At 44.0% G+C, this 11,878-nt stretch overlaps 1 protein-coding gene across 3 annotated transcripts; it reads left to right on the top strand.

Moving 5' to 3' along the window:
- The first annotated feature begins 1,790 nt into the window (after positions 1 to 1,790).
- LOC115137364 (clathrin light chain A) lies at positions 1,791 to 10,287 on the top strand. Of its 3 annotated transcripts, XM_029673652.2 has the most exons (7): positions 1,791 to 2,097; positions 3,177 to 3,214; positions 3,476 to 3,593; positions 3,910 to 4,021; positions 5,118 to 5,171; positions 6,531 to 6,566; positions 8,049 to 10,287. In XM_029673652.2, the coding sequence occupies exons 1-7, from the start codon at positions 1,905 to 1,907 to the stop codon at positions 8,218 to 8,220; spliced, it is 723 nt and encodes a 240-aa protein (XP_029529512.1). In that variant the 5' UTR covers positions 1,791 to 1,904; the 3' UTR covers positions 8,221 to 10,287. The 3 variants fall into 3 exon arrangements, with proteins under 3 accessions (XP_029529512.1, XP_029529513.1, XP_029529514.1); XM_029673653.2 differs by lacking the exon at positions 6,531 to 6,566 and having other exon boundaries at positions 1,794 to 2,097; XM_029673654.2 differs by lacking the exons at positions 5,118 to 5,171; positions 6,531 to 6,566 and having other exon boundaries at positions 1,803 to 2,097.
- Positions 10,288 to 11,878: the final 1,591 nt, after the last annotated feature.

Below are 11,878 nucleotides of genomic sequence, written 5' to 3' on the forward strand. Positions count from 1 at the left end.
CTCTGTCACATGTGCTCAGTGTGAACCTGCTTTCATCTGTGAAGAGCACAGGGCGCCAGTGGCGAATTTGCCAATCTTGGTGTTCTCTGGCAAATGCCAAACGTCCTGCTCGGTGTTGGGCTGTAAGCACAACCCCCACCTGTGGATGTCGGGCCCTCATACCACCCTCATGGAGTCTGTTTCTGACCGTTTGAGCAGACACATGCACATTTGTGGCCTGCTGGAGGTCATTTTGCAGGGCTCTGGCAGTGCTCCTCCTGCTCCTCATTGCACAAAGGTGGAGTTAGCGGTCCTGTTGCTGGGTTGTTGCCCTCCTATGGCCTCCTCCACATCTTCTGATGTACTGGCCTGTCTCCTGGTAGCGCCTCCAGGCTCTGGACACTAGCCTGACAGACATAGCAAACCTTCTTGCCACAGCTCGCATTGATGTTCCATCCTGGATGAGCTGCACTACCTGAGCCACTTGTGTGGGTTGTAGACTCTGTCTCATGCTACCACTAGAGTGAAAGCACCGTCAGCATTCAAAAGTGACCAAAACATCAGCCAGGAAGCATAGGCACTAAGAAGTGTCTGTGGTCACCCCCTATAGAACCACTCCTTTATTGGGGGTGTCTTGCTAATTGCCTATAATTTCCACCTGTTGTCTATTCCATTTGCACAACAGCATGTGAAATTTATTGTCAATCAGTGTTGCTTCCTAAGTGGCCAGTTTGATTTCACAGAAGTGTGATTGACTTGGAGTTACATTGTGTTGTTTAAGTGTTCCCTTTATTTTTTTGAGCAGTGTATATAAACAAAGTTCATATAAAACTAACCATTCAAAATGAATATAATCTGAACAGCATAATATAATATTTTACCATATCAAATGAAAAATAAATAATAATGTGCAAAACTGCAGCATCCCACTTAAAACATTAAACTGGTCCCTCTTTTCTGTCACAACTCTGTCACATGTCCTGTGGTTACATTTGCTTCTCTCTGGTGGCTGGCTGTGATTTGCTTCAGGCTCTAACTACCAGCCTATCGAATCCCCGAGCTGACAAGGTAAAAACCTGCCCCTGAGCAGGTAACTCACTGTTCCCCGGGCGCCGAAGACATGGATGTCAATTAAGGCAGCCCCACTTCTGAGCCTGGTCCCAGATCTGCCAACTCTATTCCTGTCTTTGTCAAGGCAAAAATCGTTGGCATGATAATGAGTGACAGAGTTGGCATAATGGTACAAACATACTGTCAGTAGTATATGATACCTGATGGTGTGGATCACTGTAACTAACTGAGAAATGCATTTGGAATGTAATACAGTATAGGCCGACAGTGGCCCATCACTGCTATAATAGAGACCAAATATCAAATATACCACTTGAGTGAAATTAGAAGTCTATCAAATTGCGTATAGATATCAGAGACATCCCATATCCCATTGACTCTAAATCTTCGATTAACCTCAGGAGAGTTGAAAATTATGATTAAAGACAAGCCAGTATTGTTCACAGTATAATTCACGTGTCTTTGCACTTAAAATATGTTTGTTTTTCTTTGAACCAATCGTTGCTTTACTCATTTTTTTAGTGCAGAAAATATGATGCACATACCCTGCATATAGATGGCTATAAATTAAATGACTAATATTCTAATTCCTAATTCTATTGTACCCTTGAGATTCAAGATTGGCAAACGCACGCTGTAGATCATGGGACCCTTACGTATCAGGTGTAATCATATTCCTTTTGTGGTTGGTGCACAGCACAGTCAATAACAATTCCTCGTTTCTGACTGGCCCTGCTAGCGTTTCCGCTTTTTCATTCTCTCCTCCCTTAACTCTCGAGTTCATCCACTGATCTATTCCCGGTTAGATACTGTAACGTTATCGAGAGGTAGTCACCATCATCAAATAGCTAGATATGGACGATTTTGACATGCTCAGCGCACCACAGGCTGCGGCCGGCAATGGGACGGACGAAGACCCCGCTGCCGCATTCTTGGCCCAGCAAGAAAGCGAGATCGCGGGGATTGAGAACGACGAAGGATTCAGCATCCTGGACAGCGGAGAGGTTCCAACGTCGCTAGACAACAATCTGACAGGCGACGCAAACGGTAACTGTGTTCCCTGAACTCTTAATGTATCAAGTTACAGTAACTAGCTCGTTCGTATAATTTTGTGGAGTCAAAGCCTAGCAAATTGGCAATTATTACCTAGCAATGTACTAGCCAGTTACACAGTTAGCTAGCTGAAGTTAGCCATCTTACTTAGGAAACTAGCCAGCCAACGAGATACCTTACCTAAGTTAGCTAACTTACATCGACTGTCTGCGGGGGACTTGAATGAAAGAGATCGTGAGAAAAACAAGTTACGTCAATTTAGCTGGCTGGATCCAATATTTTAGGCCATCTATTTTAAAATGTTAGGGAAACTATCTCGTAATGCGCAAGGTAACGCTAGTTACCCCATTTTGTAAACTCCCTAACGGCGCTAGTTAGTAGCTACATTACAGGTATATATGCTAGCTAATTTACGCGCAACTTTACTTATTGACATTGATGTTTTGTGAAGTGTCGTGAATCAACTAACAGAAAATATCGTGTCTTTGAATGACAGGTTAGCTAGTTGTAACGTCTATTTCCTGGCTAGCTTGCTAACGTAAGCCTGTCGTTGATTGATCCCACTGCACCAACATACTGGCCACTTACTGCAATTTGATATATGGCTCAATGACCATTGGACTTTCATACAAAACTGTTGCCTTCAGGAAGTGAGATTATTGAACGATTAGTTAGCTACATTGGTCTGAAACATTTCATGTTATGCAACTCTTTAAGGAAGGGATGTAGCTAGCTAGTTACAATGAATGAATCGCTGATCGTAAAGATAATGCCCAACCAAGCGTTTATGCACCAATGCACTAGACTAGAACAAACCTACGTGTAACGTTAGTATTTATCAAATTTACAATGACAAATAATCTGAATTTGATAATTGTGAAAGCTGGCTAATTTGTGATGGGTCGTGGTGGTTTTCAAAGAAAATGCAAGCATCCTATCTGTCTTATTCCTGAATGTAAGACGCATAGACAAGTCTGATGCACAGCCGCTCTGTCATGTTAATTGATGATGTAGGCCATTCCCTTGTCTTCGATGTGGCTTTGTTCATGATAAATGCTTAATTTATTTTGCAGATGCAGTGGATGGTGCTGTTAATGGGGACATTCATGAGGTAATATCTTAAGTTTTCCATTTTGTCATACAGCAGAGATTGTGATTATATTGACTCAAGGAAAACATTAGAATTACTTAATCATGCATGTTTGTTTGAACATAGCCGAATGAATAGTAAATGCCATGGTTGTGTCATTATTGACCATGGTTGTGTTCAGTATGCACAAAACGGGGGGGGCTGCTATCGACTTGTCCAATGAGAAACGTTTTAATTTTGCTACAGTGTGCCCGGTTGAACACCACCCATGTGTTTTGTTAGGAGAGCAACGGCCCGTCTGATGCATACTCAGCCATCTCCAGTGCCGACCGGCTGCAGGCTGAGCCAGAGAGCCTGCGTAAATGGAGGGAGGAGCAGAGAGAGAGGCTCGAGGTCCTAGGTAAGGATAGGCCCCTGGTATATCCTGGCTAGAGGACCATAGCAGCGTGCAGCATAACAATAGAATAGAAGGAATCCAAAGTGCTGAACGCCCCTTTAAAACACCACAACCATTGGAAAATGTATGTCCCTGACTTGCAATGCAAGAAAAACACTGAGCACATTTTGAAACGCCACTAAAATCTGGTTAACTCACCCCTGATGTTGAAATCGCCCCTGGTTTTAGAAGGCTTCTTTTTGTGATCTTACTTTTCAAGAGAATTGCCTGTATTGTGTGAATCATTAGACTTCCTTCTTCCTAATTTCCCCTTCCCCAGATGCTAACTCTCGTAAGCAGGAGTCTGAGTGGAAGGACAAAGCCAAGGTAGAGCTGGAGGAGTGGCACACTAGACAGGACGAGCAGCTGGAGAAGACTAAAGTGAACAACAGGTAAAAATGCATAGAAAGAGTCTAGTCATTGTATTTCAATGTAAAAACAGCCCCAGGTTGAGCCAGGACTAAAACCCACTGGACTCCAAGGGAACCTTTTGTTCACTGACTCACTTTTTCTCTACAGGAGCCGTGGAAAGGAAACCCTGTCCATTTTGAGTATAAATAACATGCTCTCCTGCTGAAATGCCCGTGCAGAATAGTTAGTTATTGTGCTGCAATGGTTGCTATTGGTCCCTCTATGTTCTCTACTACCTGTTACGTGTTTCAAGGTTCATATAGACCTAAACTAAGACGTAAGCTAGCTGTGTGCAGTCTATGGTAGAACAGTGGAAAGATCAGGACAGTATGTTCCCGGAATGAATAATAATCATGTATATTCATTCACAGGTTCATTTATTTCTGATAATGACCTGGAGCGGCAATCCCAAGTTATGCACGGTGTTGCTAAGAGGTGAAACGCTGTTGCAAAAATGACGAGACTCCAGAATTGACCCTTGAACTACAAGACATTTGAGCACAGAATATTCCGAAATATCTGGTTGAGATCAGGAATTATAATCTCAATTGGTGTTAATATCTATCGAAAGGTAACAGGACGGCCCCAGCAGCAAACAGAAATGTAGGATGTAAAAAAAAAAAAAGTGTATATATATTTCAGTTTGATAAGTCTTAGGATAAGGGTCTTGGAACTCCTTGCCGTTCTTCAAGTGATCTACAGTGTTCAAGACAGTGAGAACCTAGACTTTATACTAACTTGAGCGTCTGTAACCCAAGCCCTCCCTCTGCTCTGAATAATATATCAGCCAATGTTCCAGTCTCTGTCAAATGTCTAGCTACCTCTAACCTGCCTCTGTTATGTTGTTTTTTTTTGTCTTTGTAACTCGCGTCCCAAATGGCACCCTATTCCATATGTAGTCTCCCCGTGCTCTGGTCAAAAGTAGTGCACTAGGTAGGGAATAGGGTGCCATTTTGGGCACGTGTGTGTGAGCTCTGGGCTGGGTTTGTTCTGTCGTTTGTTCTCCTTTTTACCGATCTCTCTCTCTCTCTCTTTCCTGCTTGCTGCTTTCCTCTGGGACATCCCCTGTGTCTCCAGGGTGCTGGATGAGGATTTCTACAAACAACCCTTCTCTGACCTGATTGGTTATGTGTATGTTGCTAAACTAACATTGTTTCTTTTTTTCGCGTCAATTGCCTGCCTCATCTTCCATTTTAAAACACATTTTTACGTTCGGCTTCCCCCTTCCATTTTTTTTGTTGGTGTTGACGTTATTTTTTAAAGAAGTAGACTTATTTATCTTGAGTGTGCGTGACTGTTTTTACGAATATAAACCCACCCGGTGTCTAAAAAAAAAAAAAAAAAAATGTATGCAGTGAATATTTGTAGGCTGAATGTCATTGCATCAGCCTTAATGCTCCATTACCCAGTTTCCATATAAATTCTGTTCCCATAACTGTAGTGTAGTACATCGAGTGGCCATTTTGTTTTAGTTTGGTTTTGTTGAATTCCATCGTCCATGATCCATCTATATGTCCCTTCATTTTATCATGCCATTTGCAAATGTTCTGTATTCTTAGATCCCTGTATATCTATACCTGTACTATTCATATGTGCACATGGAGAACTAGAATTTGACGCTACGTAGGGAACATTGGTTAGGTGTGTCACTTGGGGATGTATTACTCTAAATGTATCGCTGAAAACCGTATAGCTGCTACCTCAGCTGCGTGTTGATGCCATGTGGTGGTAAGGCCCTGCAATAGACAAGCGTCCTGTCCAGGGAGGTGCACGCCACAGAAACAGGAGATGAGCTCCTGTTCCTATGAGCCTTTCCGGCTAGCACAATCCAAGGCTCGTAAAGAGGCGACTTAAGACAGAATCCAACAGTTGGAAGTCTGTTTTTCAGGAGCCTATATAGCCCGGTGCTGTCGGGCAGAGCCCTGGATGTAGACCGTCAACTGTTGTGGTGGTGTTGCTTTGTACGTCTGCATTTCTAAACTGAAGGCAACCTTGGATACCATCGCTGTTTTAAACATCTGTAAATGTGATCTGTTTAGACTCTTAGTGCCTACGAGCAAAGCCACTGTCTACAGTAGAATGACACGCTTACTGTTGTTGCCTACCTCGCCCTCTTAGTATTGCAGCCCTTGTATCTCTCTGCCACCTTTTTTAAATCATTTGATCGCTGAAGAGCAAACGTTCCCGTATATAATCCGGCGTCTCCGCCACAGCAAAGACCCACAGCTAGAGGCAGAGAGGGCATGTGTTGTTGCCTCACGCCAACCAACCCAATGGCACAGCAGATGAAGGCTGCAAGCTAAGCACACTTCTTAGAGCACCAACAACAAAAAGCCCCCCCCCCCCCTGAAAATGACAGTTAAAAAAATTTTCTCTCTGGGAAAATGCATGCTGGCTTCTGTCATCTGCATAAAGCTCATTAACTTTTCATTTCTATATATCTGACTTGTGATCTGTTTCTCCTTGTTTCTTTTCCTATGCACCTTTAAGCACACACATTAACCATCCTTGCTACCGCCTAGACCAGTTAAGTAAAAAAAAAAAAAAAAAAACTAAGACAATATCCTAGTAGGGAGAAGTAAATTAGCCTAGAAAAATGGCAAAACGATATTCAATAGTAGTGCACAATTAGACTAGACTGTCGTCAGGGCTCTCCAACCCTAATCTAGCGCACCTGATTTTGATCCTTCGCCGGTTCATAAGGTGAATCAGGTTAGGTACAACTGGGGTTGGAGTCAACCAACAGGAGGGTAGCTCTCCAGGAACAGGATTGGAGAGCCCTGCTGTAGACCAATACGAATCCACTGCCAATTACATGTATTTTAGAAGCTGGGTGTCCCTCCTCCTGTGATGCGTTGGTCCACTGGTCCTGTGCGTATCTGTAGTTTCGTTTGTGACAGTGAATTTTCATTGGCTTCTCATCCCCATTTTGCTTTGTGTATTTGTGTTCCAGTTTATAGAGGGGTTCTTTTCATTTGGTTAAGTCCTCCTTGGCAGTGGAAGTGGGTGGGATTTGGGTTTTGCTATGCCCTCTGGCTTACGTTTCAGAATGTCTTGTGATTGTGGCACGGTACCATTTTTAATTTATTTCATTTCAGGTGTTATGTATTGTACGCCTTCTAGTGGAATTAGATTCCCTTTTTTGGGTTTGGTTATTGGGAGTAAAGATAAGTTATCAGTGACGATCGTGACATGTATTTGCTGTATTGCAAATGACCTGCTTTCCAACCACAGCAAAAAATGCAAATGCATGGCAAAGTCTCAGGTTTGGGTTGTTAAAAAAAAACTAACTTTGCCACAAAGCGCTCTCATCAAGCACAAGTATAAAGGACATAAAGCGAGACATATTCCTAACGCTATACTTGGGATCTTGAGAGAATATTTGAACGTAACCAAAAGGCAAGTTAGGGGCGTCGTCCCGCCCAGTTCTGTGACGAACTGCATTTTTAACCAACCAAACTGCGTTTGTATAGCCGTTCCAAAACCCCTTGGTTAGACTGACAGGGAAAAGCAGGTGACTAACTAGCTGTATGACTGGGGTTATAGGGAGCATGCTATGTGCTCTTATCCAACTCTGTTCTCTTCATCTGTTTTTGATGTGGCCACCCGGAGAATGTTTCTTTTTGGATGTATTGTAATGTAGTTGGGCCTCCGCTGCTGTCTACTCGACACTTCCTCCTCAAGCAAAGGTTTAGATTCAGACCTCACTAAAACGGTGAAAAAGCCATGCTAAAATGGCACCATTTTGATAATGAATCCTTACATTTTTTATAAAATTAAAAAAAAAAAAATGTTATTGGCAACTCACTAAATTATGTCATACTGAAGGGATCTGAACTACCTGCATGTATTTCTATGGGGATTCCCCATGTCTATCCCTGAAGTGTTGCAGAGGAGGTGGTGTGTTAGCAGGAAGCAGTAAGGCCCTCTGTAAAGCTCTGCTGATCTCTGGGGCCCAGGCCTGCTCCCTCTCTAAAGCTCTGTTCCCCTCCTGTGTTGCCTTTGCAGAGCGGCCGAGGAGGCCATGCTGTCGGACATGGACGAGAACAACCCGGGCACCGAGTGGGAGCGCGTGGCGCGCCTCTGCGACTTCAACCCAAAGTCCAGCAAGCAGGCCAAAGACGTGTCCCGCATGCGCTCTGTCCTCATCTCCCTCAAGCAGGCCCCTCTGGTCCGCTAACCCCAACCCTCTTCTCTCTCTGTTAGACGTCTCAATTCAGTCCCTAACCCCTCCCCCTTGGCACTAACCATTCAGTGTTTGAATATCTGAAGGCTCTGAATACGTACTGTATAAGCAGTGTAGTGGTGGAGCTTCTTACAATCCACCATGTTGCTTTCACCTTACAGATCTGTTAACATTGAGGGGAAGGGAGTGAATTGAGACGGCTGTATCTCTACCCTTTGCTAACCCTCTCTGGACCCAGATTGCAACCAAACTCTCATAGGGAAATGTATCATCCCACCTACCTGACCTGGGGTCGTTCCCAGCCAACCCACCTACCTGACCTGGGGTCGTTCCCAGCCAACCCACCTACCTGGGGTAATTTCCCACTTACCCAACCCACCTACCTGACCTGAGGTCATTTCCCACCCAACCCACCTACCTGACCTGGGGTCATTTCCCTCCCAACCCACCTACCTGACCTGGGGTCATTTCCCTCCCAACCCACCTACCTGACCTGGGGTCATTTCCCTCCCAACCCACCTACCTGACCTGGGGTCATTTCCCTCCCAACCCACCTACCTGACCTGGGGTCATTTTCTTCCCTCCCAACCCACCTACCTGACCTGGGGTCATTTTCTTCCCTCCCAACCCACCTACCTGACCTGGGGTCATTTTCTTCCCTCCCAACCCACCTACCTGACCTGGGGTCATTTTCTTCCCTCCCAACCCACCTACCTGACCTGGGGTCATTTTCTTCCCTCCCAACCCACCTACCTGACCTGGGGTCATTTTCTTCCCTCCCAACCCACCTACCTGACCTGGGGTCATTTTCTTCCCTCCCAACCCACCTACCTGACCTGGGGTCATTTTCTTCCCTCCCAACCCACCTACCTGACCTGGGGTCATTTTCTTCCCTCCCAACCCACCTACCTGACCTGGGGTCATTTTCTTCCCTCCCAACCCACCTACCTGACCTGGGGTCATTTTCTTCCCTCCCAACCCACCTACCTGACCTGGGGTCATTTTCTTCCCTCCCAACCCACCTACCTGACCTGGGGTCATTTTCTTCCCTCCCAACCCACCTACCTGACCTGGGGTCATTTTCTTCCCTCCCAACCCACCTACCTGACCTGGGGTCATTTTCTTCCCTCCCAACCCACCTACCTGACCTGGGGTCATTTTCTTCCCTCCCAACCCACCTACCTGACCTGGGGTCATTTTCTTCCCTCCCAACTGACCTGGGGTCATTTTCCACCCACCTAACTGACCTGGGGTCATTTTCCACCCACCTAACTGACCTGGGGTCATTTTCCACCCACCTAACTGACCTGGGGTCATTTTCCACCCACCTAACTGACCTGGGGTCATTTTCCACCCACCTAACTGACCTGGGGTCATTTTCCACCCACCTAACTGACCTGGGGTCATTTTCCACCCACCTAACTGACCTGGGGTTCATTTCCCACTTACCCAACCCACCTACCTGACCTGGGGTCGTTGTTGTACATGGATTGATGATATTCCTCTCTTCCATCTTCCTTTCCGTCATTAAAGAACAAAATAAGTATACTTATTTTTTGTTTCTATTCTTTTAAGGACCAAACTCTGTTTATTAAGTGTGTTGTTGGAAACTATTTTAGAACCAGCTTGTGGCATTTATTGTGACTATTTCAATCTATGCATTTTTTCCCATTTGAACCGTGAATCAAGCACCGGTAAATATACGTGATCTATATGTGTGTGTAAGCATCAAGGTTGGGGTCAAATCCATTTGAAATTCCAGTTAATTCAGAAAGTACACAATTCCACATAAAATTTTTGATAGTTGAAAAGCATTGAAGAGAATTGGAATTTCAGTGTACTTCCTGAACTGACTGGAATTTAAATGGAATTGCCCCCAACCCTGGTAAACATCATGTGGTGTATCATGTACTCTATATGTGTGTACATATACAGGCAATATACAAAACGTTAATGTCATAAACAGAGTAGAATTGTGGTTTAAAGATTAACTGTAGCACCAAGTGTTGCTTTTAATGTTCACTGTCCATCGATTTCAATATCAGTAAAACATGAATTGAACTTTTGTCGTCAGGATCGTTATTGAAGTGTTGTCCGTGACATTCAAATGATGGTTGCACCTTATTGGTGGAAGTAACATTTCAGGTGAGACAAAACATTTTCTACTGCATTTTCAATGAAATTGTTTAGTGCCCCTAGTGGTGGAGGACCTAATGCTGTTTGACCTTGGGTTCAAATGAATCTCTGGCAAAAATGGCAGAGGTGAAGTGAGGGGGTTTACTCCTGTTAATCTGTCCTCAACATATGCAGTATCGCAAATGTTTTTTTTGTTTTTTTAAACCTTTAACTAGGCAAGTCAGTTAATAAATTCTTATTTACAATGAAGGCCTTGGAACAGTGGGTTTAACTGCCTTGTTCAGGGGCAGAACGACAGATTTTTACCTTGTCAGCTTGGGGATTCGATCTAGCAATCTTTGTCACTGGCCCAACACTAACCACTAGGCTTACTGCCAACCTTTGATCAAAGCCACGCTGTTGGTTGGGTGGTGGCCAGTCAAAACGTGACATCTGAGCTTGAATCTGTTCAAATTAATGGCTTCATTAGTTATGTTCATATGTTGTGTAGCAACAAGCTATTGTGGATTTTAGAAATGCAACCTAATTTGGGACGTCTATCAGGAGTATTCAACTTTTTAAAGCCAACTTCTGCTTGATATGAAAATGTGGTCGGAGGGTGTGACACAATGGCAGAATTGAGCTCCATACGCATTGACGAGCGTTGCAAAATAAATGTAGAAATCTGTTATTCAATTATTGCGACACTGCTCGCGTGATTATCTGCTTTGCCAAAATAGAAATCAGTTCTATTTCTGACGCAGATCGCGCTGCAAGTCTTGCCTCTCCCATCTCCTCATTGGTTTATAGAACCAGGTACCCACTGAAAGACTAACTTGGTCAGTGGCGGTAATGCACCTAATTTATGAAAGTTGCCAATCGCAATATAAAGTCAAGCGAAGAAAGGGAAATGATTCGGTTGACCGTTTTATGCATAGATTATTTGGTTGAGTAGAGGACCGTGTGCATCTCAGGTAAAATAACAACTCAATGTTTATATCCCATGACAAATTGGCTAGCAAATGCAAGTTAACTAGCCATAAATGTTTAATGCTTTTTGACCTGTCCCCAAATTAATATAATTGGTTGAGTTTGTTTTGAGATTTTAACCTGCGTGTCGTGATCGCGTTTGGTGTAGGGGGACAAAATACATTTATGCACGATGGCGCACGCATGCAGACAGTTTGGGTTCCGTGTTACAACAAAGGCATACATATTGTAAATAAGGTGTTTTTTTCTTTACCAAGTAGATACCTGGTCATTTCTGTACAATAAACGAGTAACTTTTGTGAACCTGATGTGATTCTAGAAAATCACACGACTACTGTGACCAAACAACTGGTGGCAGATCCTGTTTGCCAACTGGAGCTGAAGCGCATGGGAAGAATTCAGTCATTCTGGTTTGCGGCGTCTCAATCACACCATCGCCTGATTGTACGGAGGTTCTCTGTAGCACAGTTGGTTGGTGGAACTTGGAGCTGGGAACCCCCATATGTAATAGTGGCTGGTATTATACATGTGACGTTGACAAGAGGTG

This window comes from Oncorhynchus nerka, linkage group LG11 (assembly GCF_034236695.1).
Source record: "Oncorhynchus nerka isolate Pitt River linkage group LG11, Oner_Uvic_2.0, whole genome shotgun sequence".
Classification (NCBI taxonomy): Eukaryota; Metazoa; Chordata; class Actinopteri; order Salmoniformes; family Salmonidae; genus Oncorhynchus; species Oncorhynchus nerka.

What these genes read in the sequence shown, in the direction of transcription:
- LOC115137364 (XM_029673652.2), top strand. Translation starts at nt 1,905, where the DNA reads ATGGACGATTTTGACATGCTCAGCGCACCACAGGCTGCGGCCGGCAAT. An exon ending in TCTGACCTGATTGGTTATGT is followed by an intron (nt 5,172 to 6,530) that starts GTATGTTGCTAA and finishes TGCACCTTTAAG; the next exon opens with CACACACATTAACCATCCTT. An exon ending in CCTTGCTACCGCCTAGACCA is followed by an intron (nt 6,567 to 8,048) that starts GTTAAGTAAAAA and finishes TTGCCTTTGCAG; the next exon opens with AGCGGCCGAGGAGGCCATGC.